The sequence below is a fragment of the Arvicanthis niloticus genome, chromosome 14 (assembly GCF_011762505.2).
Source record: "Arvicanthis niloticus isolate mArvNil1 chromosome 14, mArvNil1.pat.X, whole genome shotgun sequence".
Lineage (NCBI taxonomy): Eukaryota > Metazoa > Chordata > Mammalia > Rodentia > Muridae > Arvicanthis > Arvicanthis niloticus.
In genome coordinates, this window is record NC_047671.1 from 31,271,046 (window position 1) to 31,290,611 (window position 19,566).

The following is a 19,566-nucleotide window of genomic DNA, read 5'->3' on the forward strand; positions in this document are numbered from 1 at the left end:
CTTGCAGGAAGAGGGGTTGATGTAAAAACTTGGGGGTGTCTTGAAGGATATAAACCAGGGACTTGTTATTTAGAGCTCAGCCAACAAATGACATCACTGTGTTTTTCTGAATCAAGAAGCAGATCTAGAGTGAGTGACCTTGGGAAAGATTTTTTTTTCCCATCCAGAGATGCAGATCTACATGATAAAGGTCAGCTGAACTCATTATAAATATCTTGTAAGATAGGCCGTGCTGCCCCACAACTCCTGCAAGGAGAAAGGCAGGAGAGGGAGGGCTTACCTGACATTTTGAAAATGTGCTTCTCACCCCAAGGAGCCAAGAGTAATTATGAGTGAGCATGTCTCAGAGGGGATCGATTTACTCTGAGGAGGCCAAAGCTTTTTATCACTTGTTATGGTATTCTTGCTCTGGACAGAGGAGGGGGGGTGGGGACACAGTGGGGGGAGGAGAATAAGAAGTTGTAATCTGGGGGTAAATAGTGTGGAGAAGAAAGGGAGAAAGGCTAGAAGAACAGGTCTGGGGAGCCTTAATGAGTTTACAGCCAATGTCTGGACTCAGAGACATCAAAGCTGATGGATGGATATTTCTCTCTCTTCCCCTTATAGAAATTGAAGGTGGGGTTGCCTCAAGGAAGGGGGTAGAGGCTGAAACTACTGCCAAGGTTCTTTGTGTCATTTCCTTCTCATGAATCTACAGTGACTCCCACTATCACCAGGGTGCCCCGCCCCACCTCTGTCCTTCATGAGGACAGCAACCTCTCTCCACTGTTCACTCCAGCCAGGCTATCCCACCCCAAAAGTTCCCTCTCTCATCATCATCCCCTGATTCCACAGCCTGCTCTCCTCTTGAATACATCAATGACACCTCTGTCCTCAAAGGTCAAGTTCTAGGCTCTGTCATGATAATAACACACTGCAGAAGGTTTTGTACCACAAGCTCAGATATGAATTACCACATGGAAACATCTGTCCCTTGGGGTATTGTCTTCACTGACAGTTTTAAATCACACTCATCACTATCCATGTTTTATCTCCTCGGTTGTTGCTCCTTAACTCACATCTATAGACTCAAGCCTGAGGATAGAAGACCATGGTATATCCCGAGGAGAAAGTGAGGAGCCGGGAGAATCTCAGGTGGAATTCTGAGAGTTATTCTTTGTTTATTTAGGAGAAGGTATCATGGAGTCCAGGCTGGCCTTAAACTTACCATGTGCTTGAGACTGCTATTTCTTCATATATTTGTCCACACTGCTTGACAGATTCTTACCATGGTCTTGTGGAACATTTATAATAAAAATCGGAATATATGTTAAGCTCCACAAGATGATTTTTGAGGTGGCATTTCAATAGTAGGTCACAGAGTTCTTTCACTTAACTACCTCTCCAGACTTGTGACATCTTCATGCTTGCATATTGAGAGTATCGATCTTCCTCCCTTGTACCCTTCCCCTTCCCTGCTCCCCTTCCTTTATCCTACATCTCCCTTTAGAGCAGGCTACCTGGGCTCTAAATCCATAGGCACCTTTCGTGAAAGCAGAGGGAACGTGATGGCCTCTCCTGCTCTCTCTTGTCTTTGGGAAACATGTTACCCATTCAGTACCACACACTGCCACCATCACTTTATCTCAGTAAAATTAGAGGACAAATTACTACATCTTGAAATTTTTATTTGGTAACCATATGCACATAAAAATGCATACTTCTCTTACAGCCATAGACTTCTCATTAAGCGATCATCTTTCTTTCAAAACATAACCTTGAAGTTGTGCTTGTAACCCATTAGTTCCATCAGAAATATAAGTACAATAGGTTCAAACTATACACCAGTGCATTTAAATGTGTTAGCTATAGGAATACAGAGATTGGATCAGGATTGGTAGTTTCAAAACTCTGTGAACTTTGAGTTTAACATTATTTAAAAATGAAAATGACAGCATTCTCATCCAGAGTTACCAAGTAAATAACTTTTTCATAAACCCACCACTGCTTCCTAGTGCTCTCTGCTTTGTATGAAATAAGTAGTCCCTTGAGAAAGGTCTCTACACAAGCTTCCTCACTCTGCCCAGGACCTAAATGTGCACAAAGTAAAATTGAGAGGCGTGATTTGTCCTCAGACTCATGCCTGATCTTCTCCATTTATTTATTTTCTGTTCTGAGCGAAGAATGCTTCATTTGACAGCGAAGTCTACACAAGTGTTGGTGGTGTGCTTGATTTTTACAAAAGAGTCAAGAATATTCATTCACTGAGTAAACACAAATGTTTGCACCTTCCTATTTGGGGGCTGTAATGTAACTTTCCATTATCCTCAAATAAGACAACTTTAACACAATAGCATGTTTATGAAATTATGGGTTGTTGTCCTAGGGCCAATTATGGTTAAAAGTAGATTTATTAAGAACATTAACGAAGAGGAAGCTTTGTTCAGACATAAAGCACTTTGCCTCCTTGAGAGGGCAGCCTACTGTGTCCCTGCTAAGCTAGGGCATGGTCAAACTGCCCTTTCTCTAGACCTTCAAGCCCGTCAGCCCAGGTTGAGGTTGGCATGCTCCGATATGGGTCTAGAAGAATCCGGAAGCACCTGACGATGAGGATACCCAAAAAGATGAACAACAGAATCACAAAAACAAATGTTGTTTTCTGTTCCAGAGACATGCTATAATCTGATCCGTTCCCAAGGGGTACCAGGGGTGAAGGGACAGGCTGTCCTCCATCCATCATCCAGGGAATCCAGAGCACAGTATCTTCTGGTTCCCCTTTCTTCCATCATCAGTTTGCAGAGATCATGGTGGCTGCTCCCTGGAGGGGCTGAGTTATCTTCAGGAAGAAAGGAAAGAAGAGGAAGCAACTATCAGAATGGGACCTGGTTCTCTAGAGTCACAGCCTGTTCCTCGGGTGCAGTTTATGATCTGATGTCTCTTTAAACTAGAGAGGCTTATTTCTGTATAATTACAGAGAATATGTATCCCCTTTGCACAAAATAGCCAGATTATCTTTAGGATGGCCATCTAGGACCAGAAGGGATTGGCAAGGAATGCAAGTACAACACAGAAGATAAGAAGTTGCAAAGCAACCCTGGCTTCAGAGTGCTCTTAACTTATGTATGCAAGGTTTCTGCGCCGGACTCCTCCTACTCTATCCAGCAATGTTAACTTTCACATCAGTATAATACTGTTGCCAATCAAGGTTGAAAAGCAGCTGTTTACCAGCACTGAGATACCCTTGACATCCAAGAGTCATAAAAGCAAGGACCTCTACAACTCCAGTGAGAGGAAACCAAGACCAAAAGGGGGGTATTTAATATAAAAACTCTCAGGGAAGCTTTGGATTCCGGGCTCTGGAGTCTGGTTTCCTCTTTGCCACTAAATAAATGTGGGACCTTAGAGACGTCAGTGAGTTGTATGCATTCACAACTGCCTGCATATCTCTCAGTACTGAGATAAAGATGAATGTCTGAAAAGCATCTGAAAAGTATACAAAGAGGAAGAAAAGACAAGAAAGTGTTGCTTCACTTCAGACAGGACTGAAGGAGAGACTCTGCTTTCTGCCGCCTGAGCTGAGGGGAAGGGACCATAGACTCCTAAACCATCAAGGAAGGTTTTTTATCTTTATTCTTCAAAAATAAAGCCCAGGTTCAGTTCTTGACCCAGAGAAGAACCTAGAAAGTTGAGCAAGGGGGAATGGATTTGATCAACTACAGCTAAAAGAACAGATTTCTCAACAATGGCTTCTTTAACATTACATTGAGGAAGGGAGAAGGAGAGAGAGAGAGAGAGAGAGAGAGAGAGAGAGAGAGAGAGAGAGAGAGAGAGAGTTTTACATTTTAGTGTTAAAAATGAGGCATTTAGATATTGCTATTTGCTTTGAATGGCAAATACTAGAATATACACAAAGGTCATTACAATCTTCTGGTACTGTGCTAAGTCAATTTATATTTTGTAAAGAAAAGCATACATACTAGGCATGACTGTGATATGACATGCTGTTTGTGATGTATCAGAAAAGCTGGCTATAGAAATTAACGTGACTCCAGAAAAAACTATGCTCAGTGGAAGTAAGCAACTGAGTAAAAAGAGAAATCATGATCTAACCATCAACACAACCCTTCTTCAGTTAACTTCAGAACATCACCGTCTGAATAACAGAGTGCATGCAGTTTGACATGTCAACAAATATAAAATAAAATCCCCATTAAAAAAAACTAGTTTAACAAAGGGGATAGCTACCAGTGTCGGAGAGGATGAAGTCATCAGTTTGAGGGTATCGGACCCTTTGTTCACTCTACCACTTTGATGTTTTCCTGGATGCTGGGATACTTGCCTACTTTATGATTCATGCTCCTTTTGAAGCAAGGCTGAGATAAAAGTTAACTGTATTTTAAAAACAAATACACCCTTCAGAAATATAGGAGAAAGTGGTGGATTGGGTTTCCCCTGAATTTGCTTATCTTTAAAGCATCCTCCACCTCAGGTGTTAGTGCTCACTGGGCCTCAAGAAGAGGGCAGGAGAGTGGCTAGAGCCTCCATTGCAGCTAGAGCCTCCATTGCAGTTAGAGCCTCCATTGCAGCTAGAGCCTCCATTGCAGCTAGAGCCTCCATTGCAGCTAGAGCCTCCATTGCAGCTAGAGCCTCCATTGCAGCTAGAGCCTCCATTGCATTTTCCTTCTCACAGCAGACTAGGGCCATCTGCAGCCACTGAAGATATCCACATTGGATGTAATCACTTCAAATATAAAATTATCCAAGTGCAGGGATGAGGGAGAGCCACCCGAATGAGGGCGAGCACACGTCTCCACTGGCACTTTCTCTCTTGCCCTTTCCTGTGCCATGGTCTCCACTGCCTGTGGTCCTTGTTCTCCTTGCTCTTCCCTAGAATCCCAGTCTGAGCTTAGCTTTCCTCTGGCCCAGAAGAAGCCAGAGTCTTCTCAACAGAGCTCAGTATGCATTTCTAGATTTTTTTTTTTAAATGAAAACAATGCATAACCCCAAAAGTAAATGTAGGAAAAGAAGGGATAACTAATTATATACATTTTCAAAATTAAAGGTATCTGGGATCTGTGAAGTCATATCAATCAAGGGGGACCAGAGAGAGAGAACCCATAAGCCTGGGAGATTAACAAGACAGCTGAGCAGAGCAGCAAAGCTGCCTTTATGCACCCCCCCCCATTTTCCCTACTGTTGGTGTCTGAACAATGGGAGCTATTTTGACACTGGGTCCACTTTTGTTGATCTTCTCCAAATGGGGAAAATGACAATCAGTTTTCCCTGGATCAGTGTTTTATAGTGTTTAGGCTCTACCCATAACTCAAAGAATACTGTTCACTCAGTGTCTGCAGCAATAAGATGCCCCATGGAATCCCTAGGATTCCCTCATCCTTCATCAGATTACCCACTCCTCCCTCATCCCTTTCAGTTTCCCTGTAAGAGACTCTGGCACTTCACTTCTCTACAACCTACCTGTTATAATGGCTTAATAATCAGTTTTAATTCATGGTTTTACTACACTTTGCTGGTTACAAAGGCAGAACGCAGTTGGAGATGTGGTTCAGTGGCAGATCGCCTAGAATATGTCAGGTCCTGTTCTATCCCTAGTACCTCTATCCTAGGTATCCTTCTAGAGGATACCTAGTATCCTCTAGAAGATAGGGGGTGTTGAGTGGGAAGGAAGAAGGGAAAGAAAGGGAAAGAACAAATGCACAGAGGAACAAAGGCACAAAAGAAAGGAAGAAGAGAGGAAAAAGAGGAGGAAGAAGAAAAGGAAAGGAAGAAAGGAAAGAAAGAGAGAAAGGGATGGAGGAAGGAGGCAAGATGCAAAAATCCAATTGATTCTCTTATAAAGCATGACGCCCACTTTGTGAAGCCTGAATATAGATGGTGACAGACAGACAGATTGATACCAATTCAGTAAGAATATGCAAGAAAAGGAATTTTGAAAATTGTATATAGCACCTTATAAATTGCTCTTTTCAGAATACCACAGTGCCCAAATTCTTCCTAAAATAACACATTTAAGTCAGAGAACTGAACTTTCTTACTAAGTTAATATTTCAGTAAGGAACATGTTACCTTAACCCTATGAGCAGTGATTTTTCCATGAGATCTGGCCCCACTAGGAACAGGAAGAGATGCAAGAGACAGGATGATAGAGCAAAGAAATGCAGAAGGTGGGGCAAAGGTCCCCATGGGACCCATGTGCATGTGAAGGGCAGGGGGAACAGCCGGTGCCATGAACAAAGGGATAAATGCTGGCTGGAGAACGGATGGATACAAAAGGATCAGGAAACAGAGAGATCCGAACAAAAAGGCCAACTACTTCACGAATTCATGTAGAATCCGTTGAAATCTCTCAAAGAGGCTGCTTAATTTTGGAGCCTGGGATCAGCTAGTTGGTAATTTACAAATCTAAAATGTTCAACAGTGTGCTTAAGTTGAAGGAAAAAAAATCAGATTAAAAAAAAACAGAGAATGAAGGAGTAAACTTCATCACTTAACTACCTCAATGCACAAAATTCAGACACATAAATTTTAAGAGCTCATCTTAAAGTAAAATGTTCCTGTTTTAGTAAAAATTACAAAATGTCTTACAAAATGTTCAACAGTACTTTTAACTATATAATGAAATATTCCTTTTAATAAAATCTTTTTTAAATGAACAAAAACGTCTGAGAAAACAGAATTTTGGAACGATCATCCTAAGTCTTACTAACAGCACATGGCAGTTATTTTAAGTATAAAGAAGGACCATGGTTACTCACGGCAGCATCCGGCCCTAGCGGGATTTCCCCATCATGCAGAGCATCTGTGTTCTCTCTCTGCCAGGTCCAATTGTGTTTGCTTGGGAAATAAAGTCTAATTTTAATACTGAAGCAACAAGAATCAATTCAAAAGATGCCTTTAAAAATTATATAACATACCCCCTTTCTCAAGTCAAGCTCCATGGAGTCTCTGAAAATGACAGAGTGGAAAGTATCCTGAATTACTCTGGCAGACTATGTAAGTAACCTATGTAAGCAGGGCCCATTCTCACTGTCCTCCCCCTTCTCTCTCTCATCTTAATAATTGCAAAGTGTCCTTCTTTTTGTTCCCCCATCCTTCTTCTACACTGCATCCTGTCCATCCTAAATCTAACTCCTCCTCCTCCTAGAGACTCCAGTGTCGGGCCATTGACTCCCTGGGATGCGATGTTCTGATGTTTCCTGGACCACAGAGCAGTAATGTTACAGCAATGGAACCTTCTACGCTATTAATTTATCTTCCTGTTCAAAATAGAACAAGTGTCAAATCTCATTTGACTTCTAGTAAAACGACCAACACACTGGTCAAAATCAGGTGCCAGGTGATGGAGTTTAGGGACACCAGGGGACAATATTCTGATTTTGCCTGCTCACCGAGAACACCCCCAACACCTCCACCTCCAGATCCTGTTCACAATGCACACTCCTCTTTCCACCTGTGTATTTTATCTCTGTTCTCGGGGTCTTCACCAGCTAAGGCCTCACAGGGCTTCTTTACCAAAGATAGCGTCTCCTACTCTGTCTGCAGATACTTCAGAGAACAATATCCAGGGTGTGTGCCTTCTTCCCTAGGAAGCAACAAGCTGAGAGGAATGCATTGCTGACTAAGGGTCATTGCCTATTTGAGTATACATCGGATTGAACATCTGACCCCTTTATAGTCCAGGAAACTGAATTTGAAATGCAAGGTTCCAGCTAACTGAGTCCATGAAGGCATGAACAACCCAAGCCATTCAGCCAAGCTGAGATATGAGATCGTTGCGTTAGAAACTGATCAAGTTTCAGAAAACCGCAGACAGTTCAAGTCACCATGACATGTTAATCGTCATAGATCGTATACAATTTGAAAAGCTGGTAGTTATTGGTATGTTCAGTTTTTCTTGGCTTTGGGTGCTAATGGGTGGGGTCCAAAGTATAATAAAACAACCAGCCAGACATGGGCAACTACCCTTCTAGTGAAAAGGTCATTCTTACATAATCTGCCTCTTGAAGAAGAATTTCAGCCCTCTAAAATATACTGAATCCCTATGTCTTACATGGAGATTATTAATGTCAACAGGCACCCTTTTCAGGCTGGGCGCCCTTGGACATTTTATCTAATTTGCATCTCATTATGCCATTTCACAAAAAGGAAAAATACTTTGTTATGAGCAAAGTATATCTTAGAGCCACAACACATTTCTTACCACATTTTTAAAGTGGCAGCGACACACTCAGCCGAGAGCATTTGTTACCTCGATTTTTGTGGAAAGGCATACAGACCCCTGACTTTAGAGCCTCACACTTAGGTCTCAAATGCCTTCCCTCCTGGAACGCACGGTGGTGGTGGTGGTGGGTGTGACAGCTGTAGACCTTGGCAGCTCTGCTTGGCACATTCAGGGTGTTCAATAAATAAACAGTAGGAAAAACGCTTTCCCACTTTTCCACTTTTGTGCAAAGTGAGATTTATTTCTAGTTTGTGTTATGTAAATATAGCACACAAAAGCACATCCAATTACCCAAAGAGTAGCCTCTCCCCTCCCTCCACACAACGGGTTGGGATGAGTTAAAAGCCTCATCTCTTGGCTCTTAATGCTGTGCTGGGCAGAGCAAAGCAACACTATGTTTTAGGCACTCCTAAACCGCATGATTGCCATGCCTAGTTTTTAAACCTTCTAGGTCAGAAACCTAATTTCGTAAGTTGACATGTTTTTAAAACTAGGTGTAAACACAGTCCGTCCACTAAACAGGAACACTCATGGGTTTGTCCAGTTTCCATTGACGGGCCACTTTGTCCTATGAAGGGATCCTGTGTACTTCATTTATATTTATCTGGCAGAGTAGGGAGACAGCTGTTTAGACAAACAGAAAGGGAGCTGGCTAGGTAGGCAGGGTTGAATTTGCAGTGTCTGACAGAGGTGAACTTACCTAAAGGGTTGCAGTGTTCTCCAATAGCCCAAGAATTGACTACAGACACAGGACTGTGATTTTCAAGGACCTGAGGAACACATATCCTGAGACTGAGGCTTAGTAAACTCAGTCTCTACTTTTATGCTAGAAAAAGCCTCAGCCACATTCTGACTCTCAGAGGTGAAGGTTCAACGCCAATGTATCTCTGACACACTTCTCCCATCCCCTCCAGGCAGATGAACCTCGAAGTTTCAACTGTCCATCACCCCCTAGAACTCTGAGTGAGCCCTCTATATGGGCCTCCTCATTAACTCAGTAAGACTAAAGAACTAACAGCTTTTCAAGCAGTAGGGTATGTAGCAAAGAGAGCTTTTGTGTAGTGTCTGTAGAAAAGACACTGTAGAGGAAATTCTTGTGAATCTTTCAGAAACCCTGCATATTAGCCAAGTAAACAGTATCCACACAGATGTATAAATACATAGTGATGTGAAATATTTCATATAAATTCAAATAATTCATGGCCCAGGCAATCAGCTAACAACTCCAGGTAAAAATGTCCTGAGACACTGGAGTGCTTCATAGATTTTAAATCCTCCTGTCCCACCTTTACTTTTGGTTGACATAGATATGTGGCAACATACATATTTTTTTTCTAAACATTGCCTTCCTGTTCCAATACAATACTCACCAGTGCTTAAAAATTCACGAGACAGCTGTGGGTGATTATTATTGTATACTCTAGGATACTAGAACGCTCACAGGCAATATTTTAAAAAAATGTGAAACTGGTTAGCTCCAAACGTCAACAGGCAGTTTCTGCAGAGTCTTTCCACTACACTGCTGTGTGGAAGGTTTCTTTTCTGCTCATCCCTGCAGAGTCAGTCTGCAGATATGCCTGCTTGGATTCGGGAGTGGAGTCTGTTACTGCTGCGGTTGCCTCTGGGCTATTGGGGGACATGGCTCTTTAGCCAGAGCCCCAGTCTCCTCTGTATTTCTTTCTCAACATCATCTTCTCCCTAACACCTGCTGAGAGAGTTTTAAAGAGAGTGAAAGGCAGGGTTGCAGCCCAGCCAAGAACCCTGCGGTACCTAAACTTTAACTGGGCAAACTGAAGCCACAATTAGTAAGATGGCACCGTAAACTTCAAATAATGAGCCCTCCTGCTCCTCTGGGTTTTCTGTCTTATTCTTCCTGAGTTTTGTGGTAGAAAAGATGTACATAGTGACACCCCAAAAGGCTGCTGCAGCTAGTGCTCACCAACACGGATTAGGATGCTCCTGAGTTCTGAGCCCTTGTAAACAAAACAGAACACTCTTGTCACCTTTTCAGAAGGTCCGGTGTTTCACATGAGGGGGGAGACTGTAAGGAACAAACAGTTTCCAAGAGTAATTTACTACAGCTTACGAAGGGGGAAAAAGCCTATTTTCCTACTTTAAAAAAATGCAGTATCAGAACCATGACAAACTTAAATGTGCTGTAGTGGGGGGGAGGGCGGGGTAAGAGCATTGTTACATTTTACCTTCTTGAACTAACTTTCCCTAGCAGCTGATTAATTAGACTTCCACAGTCAAATTTAAATTCAGAACTTAGACCCGAAAGGTACCTGTGATTATCGCTCATGCATAAATTACAAAGTTACAAATAAAGCATCTAATTAGCTCAAAGACACAGTTATGATCGAGTACCTGGATCTGGCTGGGCAAGCGCTTGATTCATCTCCTGGTGAAACAGTTACAGGTAGTTAAAAGCCTGTCTGGTTTCCATTCTTCCCGGCTAGGCTGAGTTCAAGCAGGAGCCAGAGAGGTAGCTGCGAGCAGCTGATGGCACACCCCAGCTCTAAAGCTGTTGTCTCTCAGGCTCAGAAACTTCCCATTAAAACCTCTAGTTAAAGGAGCATCGTCTTTCTGTGCGAGGCGTCATTAGCAGCCAATACAGCTGCTTCTCTGAGGCAAGCCATGATTTCCGTTCTGCCTCAGCAACTCTTCCGAGGATTCTGCTTCAGTGAGTAGAGGCAGTATCCTCTCAGTGAGTCTGAAACCGTCCTCAAGAAAACATTAACATTCAAACAGAGTGCAGGGGAGAGCATCACTGGGCATTCCGAACCCTTTCAAAATCAAAGCTGTGAATCTACCTATGCTGTGTGTTTCTCTCTATTGATTGCTGACACTGTTCTTGTTAAGGGATCTCAATTAGCACCTTGCAGCAACCAGCTTTAGTATTGATTATGGTTTATAACCTTCAGACCAACTCAGTCAGTGGAAAGTTTTTTTAGGGAAGGGCATCACAAAGCACTTGGGGGACTAAGACTTCTTTCCCTAAAGAAAATAAAATGACTTACAGAAAACAGCATCTGTGGAAGAGAGAGAGAGAAAGAAAAAAAAAGAATCACTTAAAAAAAAGCAAATCAGATTTTTGCTGTATCTGTCAATTTGCTAGCAGGTGGCTGGACATCATATCTCTTTGGCCAACCCCAGACAACTGTGGCTTTGACAGCCCCACGTCCACCCCCAAACAGACCACCCAAGACCACATGATGAATAAAATAGGATTTCTGTGGGGAAACTTTTGTCAAATTTAGACTCTAGCTGCACGGCACAATCCTCAAATTACGTTCTTTCATATTTTACGATGAAATTCCTGCTTTTAAGGGGAAAACATCACTTCTCTGGAAATACTTCAGCATAATCCTTGAGGAATATCCCTGGGCTTCGTTTTGTTTCGGGTTAATTTTGGCCACTCACCACTTTCTGTGTTGAAGTGGAAGTCCGATCAGCAACAAAACACCCAACTGCCAAGTGATGGGTAAAGGATAGCCAGGCCCCTATGCCCTTCAGCTCAGCAGCCTCATCCCTGGGGAGACAACACCATTACTAAGCAGCCCCAAGAGACTGAGGTGGAGCTTCTGCCTAAGAAGACAACCTTATCTGTGAGCATCAGGCAATGAGCAGCAGATGCCCCAGACCCCAAGGCTCTCAGAATCAGGGGCTGCATTTTAGAGCCCAACATTAGAACCAGTGTGTAATCTCAAGAAGTCATGAATGTTATTTCCCCTGCTTTTAAACTTGTTTCTTTTTCATTCATTTTACTTAACCCTCCCCTCTTTCTCCTTCCCACCCTTCCTTTCCCCCTCCGCCTCTCATATATACACCCCAAAAATACAGGACTACTTAAAATCTAACAGAGAGCTACAAGTCAGGCTGGTGGTTTCTCCTGTGATTCAGCCCACTGACGCCGGGTGGTGAGGGTGTGCCCTGTCTCCACAGTGCCAACAGTATGGTGCAGGGAACATTCTGACCCATCCTCATTCCTGTATTTATCATTCCATGTGGTCAAAACTACTGGATCAGAAGTAGCCTGCATTGCTGTGGCTTGCCCTGCCAACCAGGCCTTGTCTTCAGATACTGTTACAGCCTCCAGACTCAGAGGGGTGGAATCTGAAAGGACCCAGGGCTCTCCGCTGGCAACTCCACAAGCGAAAACCATCCCTGTGTTAGAGAGATGAGCACTTGACCTGTGTTTGCAACTCTCCAGGGGAGTCAATTCTCCAATCCCCTGGGACAACCTTAGAGTAAACCAACTGCCTCACTGCTTGCTTAGTCTAAGTGAGTCGATACATTTCTTTCCTCTCTGTTCTTGCTACAAAAACGGTCAGGCATTAACCAAACTCTGAGGTTCTACTTAGAGCCAAGTTTAGCTGTTTTGGAAGATGCATATAACTTGAATGATTGGAATTAGCTCTTCTTTTCTCCATGCAGCTATGCTGTATGAATCATCTCGAATTCTGAGGCTATAAGAATTCATACAATTCCATTTGAATCGCTCATAATAGGCTCTATGCCTTTCATCTTTAGTAATCTCTAAGCTCTTCTCTGAATTCTTTCTAATCTTTATGTTCCCTAAGCTGTTTTTTTTTTTTTTTTAAATAAGGACCTCAGGATTCGCACAGCCATGTGTGGTTGTAAGGTGATAGTCTAACTTCCTAAGACATCATTATATCTGGTAACCATCGGTTAACCATTGGAACTTCAAGGCTTCTACCTGAGATCAAATTCAGTCTCTCAATAGCCACAAACATCATGGGCTCCCAATAGTTAAAGATCTATGTTAAGGACATTCCCCGTATCCTGATGTTAAGCATCATCTTGAAGGGTCTTCAATCTGCCCTCCTCTTCACTCTGTCCTATGAAGTACCTTTCCATAAAGATCTAGGCATTTGATGTGGAAAAAGAGACTTTATAAGCCATCGGACGTATATCCATATAACAGCATTAGTAGTTATTATTGCACTCCTTCTTGGCCATGACTAATTTTGTAAAAGAGATTTAAGTAAATTATTGATTTTTCTTTAAAATCTTCAAAATGCAATCGTTGTTCTTGTTATCAAACTCTGTATTTAAAAAAATGTTTACACAGCCAAGTGTGGCACATGTGTGAAATCATTGCTCTCGGGATGCCGAGACAATATGGAGTCTAGGTTCTTGTTGAAGTTTATTCAAGCTGTACACTAGACAACTATGGAAGGCTAGTTGGTCAGAGCCCAAGGAAGTCATGTCTAGCTATAGTCCCGGAAGCTCATTAATGGAAGAACAAACCCCAATGCATTGATTCCATTTTCTCACTTCTTTCTGTGAGGATCCCTCAGACACTGGCATTCAGTCCTCACTTCTCTGCTGATCTTGATTTCACAGGATCACAAGACTCCTTGCCTCGAGCAAAGGAACTCCATTAGTGTCCATTTTCTTTGCTCATGGCAGCTTTGAGCATGGCTAATCACTCCTTGCAGACTAACATGGGCTAAAGTGACTGGCAGGATCAGATGTCTGGGCCCCTGGGGGTTTCTCCTTCTGTGATTCCTCTATTGGTAGCCTCATTTTTTTCTCCTTTCTGGTGCTCAAGCCAAGTGTGTCCTGTGCAACTCCCAGTCAATGAGGCATGAATATGGAAAGGCAAGCATGGGACACACGCTCACCATTCCACTTTTAACCCACACAAAAGAAATATGCCACTTTGTGAGTGTGGTTTTTCACCTCCCTGTCTCCTTGGTTTGAAATAGCAAATAAATAAGTTTACCATGTGGTATAAATGCTTTTATTTTTAAGACTATAGTCTCCTTCAGTTTCTAATACCTGTTTAATCTGCACAGCGAAGTGTGAGTTTATACAGCCAATCGCCTGTCTGCGAGCGTTCAAAGTACAAGTTAGGGTTAGTTTAAGAAAATTTACTTCATCTTCATGAATTAGGGTCCATTTGTGAGCAATTAGCAGAAGCAAACCTCCATAGTTTGATGTTTTCTTGAGTGCGGTTCTTGGGCACACCACACCCATATCACTCTGTATGCTCAGTGAGTAGCTGGGGCATCCACTGCAGAGAAGGGTTCTAAGGATGATGGAGACCATACAACACTGTAACTTGGTGGGAATGTACCTGGTGGAAGTAAAACAGACTGAATGCCCAGCGATGTTAAGTTTGCTTCCCTTAGGAATGCATATAAAAAGGAACTGTGACATGCCAATGAAGAGGCTGTTCTATTACCCAACTACACAAAATATACATTACTAGTTCTACCACAGATGATATTTGCAACATCTTAGGACTACCACTATGGACTATATATTCACTGTCCAAATGGAAATGCCTCACATTTAACAGCTTTGTGGGTAATTTTATTCTTTTTAAAAGACTTTTAAAATAATAACAATCTTCTTAATGGCCTTGAAATACTTGATGCCTTTAAAATGTCATAGAAAGTGCCAATTAAAGTTTTATCCTAACTGTCTGTTGGCATTTCCAGGCCATCCTTGTAGACCTGTGCTTCCCTCCTGTCTGACTGTTTGGGGATGTAAGTGCAGTCGTCAGAGCAGTGAGCGCACCGAGAAGCCGAGGGCATCAAAGTGACTGTGAAAGTGAAATATTGTGACCCCGGGAGTAACTGACCAATTATCTCACCTTTAATGCCTGACAAAAAAATCTGGAAGTGAAAGTCGTTTCATTGAACAAATCAATTTGAAAATACCCAGAGGGAGAAATACCATCTAGAGTAGTTTATTTTTTTTTTTTTAAATGATGATAGTTAAAAAATTTTGTGAAAAACCAATAAAAACCAATCTCTATTCCTACCATTCCACCTTGTGGAAAGGGTGGGAGAGGAGACCGAGGAAGTGTGATAAGCAGAAGCAGGATGGGTGGGCATTGCTGGGCCATACCAAGGATGTGCTTAGGGACGGCCTGAAAAATACCGAAATTACAAGTGTCTTGATATTACAGCAAAAACAATAATGAATTTCGGTTATGTAACACACCTTAAAACAGCACCTTTGGCTTTCAGTTCTGTCTTATAAATTTGAGCCGGAGGCCCCAAATAGTATAAATTATGTATTTATATAAATAGTGTATATTATGTACTCACGGTTAGAATGTATATATATATATTATAAATCATATATATGTTGTATTAGCAGAGTAAATTCTATCATAAAAATTTTAGGAACAAATATTTGGGAAAAATCTACGTGTAAGTAACATAATTCAGCAAGGCCAAGAGCCCGTATTTTGAATTAGATATCTACATGATTGCTGCTGTGGGGCTTATCCAGGAAACGCTTTGAATAATGATATTACTGAAGTTTTCCCATTCTTGACTACCTGGTCAACTCTTTTGGAAACAGTCTTGGGTTTAAAGTTTGGGAAATTACAGACTTTGAAACACTGATTAAATCCATGGACCTGTAATTAGGGAAATCTACATAATTCCTCCACTGTGGCCTCCACCTAGATCCCCATTCAAACATAACCCATCTCCCTGCCTCTTCTCTGTCTCATCTTATTACACTGGTACTGTCAAGCAAAATAGCCTAAGCTCAGAAAGACAAATGTTGCATATTTTCATATGCAAAATTTAGATATAAATATGTATACCCACATGTAAGCAGAGAGGTAGAGGCCTAAAGGAGAAGAGAGGATAACGGGAAGACCACCAAGTTTTACTCATCCTCATCCGAAGAGTCTGGATTCAACTCTATGTGCATATAAATGTGTGTGTGCCACCGGATCAGAAGGAAAGCAGTGGTGGTGAACCATGACAGGTGTTGGGGGCATGGAAAGGAGAAAATAAGTACAAGCCAATACAGTGCTTTATACATATAAAATATTAAATTCTCAATAAAAAGACAGCAGTGAGTCCCCGAAGTAGCTGCCTGTGTGAGCACAATCCCTTGCATCTTGAAAAATCAAAACAAAAGCAAAACTTCCTTTTTCGCATCAGCCCAGAACCAGGATGCTCTCCAAACCATCTGTTTGCTCAAAATAATGAATTGCTGTTCTCTCTTCAAGGATTATCCATTCAAAACCTACCTGGCTGAGGAAACAACACATGAACAAGAAAAAAAAATGAAGCCTAGTTTTGCAACTTCAATAAACAGCTTTCTGACATATAGTTCCACAAAACAACAAATAGTTATCACCATGACAAAGCTCACAGAGAGAGCTCTGGCCTTTTCAGACTTTGAGCTTTTAAAACGGCAAAAATTAAAGTCTTACATGATTTATTCAGCAGAAGTTGTGTGGGGGGTTCATTTGTTCTGACTCCCCGTTTTGGCTATAAAAATGAACAAGAATAAAAGACTTGGGCCTCCGGTTAATTTATTTTTTCATTTCACTGGTAATGGTTTTAGGAGAGGTGGCAAACATATCTGCAGCCTCCACTCTCTGTTATGATTTCTCCTAAATGAACCCTGTAATTGGATTTTCTCCCATTTTTCCCCTCTTGCAACATCATTGTCATACTTTGCCTGTCACAGTAAAATAAATCTAAGGAGGCGTAACCACTAATTACTAACTTCTAACCAGCAATCTTTATCTGTATCAAACAAGATAAACTGCACCATTCTGTGATTTTAAAAAGAAAATCTTAATGGCATAAAATAGTCAAAGTCTCCTCCTTGCTTTGTGTTTCTTGAAGGCCATTTGGAGATCCTGCTCCTGGGTCATCACCATCCTTATTCTGATAGCCAGATGAGACATGGGACACTACTAGATATGAATACAGACAGAAATAAGAAGATCCCCTTAAATAGTTCAGACTGTTTCGAACACACCAGGACTTGAGACCCTACCTCAATGGAATGGAAGAGTTATCACTCTTTCATAGAAAGCAGGGACATGAATGGTTGCTGAATAGTCATTCTATCCTTGCATTTGACAAGAGTTTCACTCACTACACAATGCACATCTCTGATAGTGCCCCGTAAAATATTCCTTTAGTATAATCCCCATCCCAGCATCCTTGAGCCTCCTCCAATCCACCATCCAGACTTTATGTCATCTCCATCCTCTCTTGGCTGAATCTCCTGCATCAGGCTCCCTGCCTTTCCTCTGCTTGGCACTTCATCTTGGTTGTCAATCCTTTGATTTACTTGATTTATTTCCAGTCCTAGACTAGGACTGAAAATAGTAGGTCTTCCTTTGGAGTAGATCTCCTTACCTTTGTAGCTCAGCAGAAAGCAACTACTGATCAGTCTCTTGAGGTTCTGAAATCTTCTCAGAACTCTGGGATTTTTCTTACAGGAAGAAAGCACAGTCATACATTCCAGGATGCACTCCCAAAGCTTGGCTCCAGCCAACTTAATGAGCCAGTTATCACACCCAGTATCTCACAGGAGACATGGCACACTAGTGAACACATAATATTATTATTCCAACTTGATAATCACATAGTCAAGGTTTGGAGAGGTCAAGTTATTTGTTCAGGAACACAATGATCACATTTAAAATATTTCTTCCCACTTCCCACTGCTCTGCATTAAGCCCTGCAGATAATAAGCATGTCAGGACGCCAAGAAAAATAGTTGATAAGGACTTCTGGAAGAGAATGTAACTGTAAATACCACAAGGGGCCACATCAGATGCGGAGGTGGAGAACATTTCCTCTGGTGTGCTGGACCACCTTGCTCCAGTAGGTGGCTAAGTCATGGTGCCTGAGAGCTGAAAAATGAGTGGAAGAATGGAAGAGAACTCAATCTCCACAACTAGGCAACCAACCACTCCTCAAATGTGAGATCTTAGAGAACAAAAGATTCATTGTCCCTTCCCCAAATTCTGACCTGCTGGTAGAAAGTAGACAATAACTTATACGTATCTTGATTGAATTATTTCCATGTGTTTTTTTTTTTGCCTATTTTCTCTTGCTGTATTTTGTTTTTGTTTGTTTTTCTGCCTTGTTAGTCTGAAACCACAATGACTCTGAACTCTTTCTCTGTCATGACCTTAGGCAACTCCTGTAGACACATTATAAAGTCACTACCCAGCCCTCACAGTATGAGAGTTGAAGCTTCTCTTGGAGTAAAAGTGATGCCTGAGCAGTATCTAGATCATTCTGAACTGAGCCTAATTCTGAGTCAGTGGTTGCTTGGGGAATAAGTTGTCTAACTTTTAAGTCCACAAAAACCAACGCAACTTGATAAGAGAGAACTCCATGAATGTTTTCCATATTCATATTTTCCATTATAAAATCAGTTTTCTGAACTGTACTCTAATTAGTGTAGACCCTGGAGAGCTTCACACTCCTCTCTGATGCTGGACTGTAGGAGGCATTGATAAACAAGGCAATCAGTGGTGTTTTTTTTTTTTCTTGAAAAATCTGAGTTCTTTTACTTCAGAGACACTTTGGAGTTTCTAGTCATAACTAGAAGGCATGATAACCACAGTCTGGGGGAAATCTGCAGTTTTGTACATAACTCATTCAGAGTAATGCAACTTACTAAGAGGATTGAGAGTGGCACAAGTATCCTAGGATTTGGGGAAATAATCTATGGGATGCAAAATGCTGGCAGGACCCTAGGTATCGGAATTCTCTCACTGGTGATAAGACAACTCCATCCTTTTGGAGACCCACTTTCCATACCTGTTAACACAAGGAAAGAAGTCCCAACTACATTTAAAATTCTACAATTCACACCTAGATTATGCCCACAAGAAAACATCACCCTTCTCTACACATGCTTGAATGAGTTGTCCAAAGTGTTCATCATGTTTGTCAGGATAATGAGAGAGAATACACACACACCTTCTAAGACCTTCACTTTGTCAGCCTCGAATGGTCCAGGAGTACTTCTGGAGGAAAATTAGAAAAATGATTTCCCAAGTTCACATGGAAGTAGTTAGGATAATATTTTACAAAGTAGTTAGGATAATATTTTACAATAAGTTTCTCTCCCAGAGAAAAGGAGATAGGACTGACAATACCATTATTTCCCCAATCTAACTCTCAAAGGCTGAGTTAGCTAATGACCAATAGAAGGGTAAAGACCTGCAGTCTGATGAGCACCAGGGTCGGGGGTGTTTTCCTTGCAGGAACTTCTGCTTAACTCTAGAATGTGTGCTTCCCACTCAGAGGAAGAAGCAAGGACTGTGGGTGAAGCACAATAGAAATTTTCTCACACAATCCCATCTTTCAAATTGAAAACCATCAACTACCTAAAAATACTTTAGACTGTCCATGGATCAAAATTGCTCCATAATGCCTGTAAAACTCTCCTGGAGAAATTATGTGGCTACCCTGAAATATTTGAGCATCTTCTTGCTGATGAATGATAGAAAACCCTAGAAGCATGTTTTCCAAAATTACACACACAAAAATAAATCTCTAATTCAGATCCACTGTGATTTGAGT

General features: G+C 41.6%; 1 protein-coding gene across 12 annotated transcripts; it reads right to left on the reverse strand.

Moving 5' to 3' along the window:
• Positions 1-1,650: 1,650 nt before the first annotated feature.
• On the reverse strand, positions 1,651-17,396 carry Ctxn3 (cortexin 3). 12 transcript variants are annotated; one of them, XM_076912619.1, is made up of 6 exons: positions 11,642-11,750; positions 10,586-11,250; positions 8,919-8,988; positions 6,912-6,942; positions 6,753-6,831; positions 1,651-2,815 (listed from the first exon to the last, which is right to left on the reverse strand). In XM_076912619.1, exon 6 carries the CDS (start codon positions 2,717-2,719, stop codon positions 2,474-2,476), a length of 246 nt encoding a protein of 81 aa, XP_076768734.1. In that variant the 5' UTR covers positions 2,720-2,815; positions 6,753-6,831; positions 6,912-6,942; positions 8,919-8,988; positions 10,586-11,250; positions 11,642-11,750; the 3' UTR covers positions 1,651-2,473. The 12 variants fall into 12 exon arrangements, 11 of the variants coding, with proteins under 11 accessions (XP_076768734.1, XP_076768733.1, XP_076768738.1 ...); XM_076912618.1 differs by lacking the exon at positions 6,912-6,942 and adding an exon at positions 10,158-10,259; XR_013103705.1 differs by lacking the exons at positions 6,912-6,942; positions 8,919-8,988 and adding an exon at positions 17,380-17,396.
• Between the last annotated feature and the right edge of the window lie 2,170 nt (positions 17,397-19,566).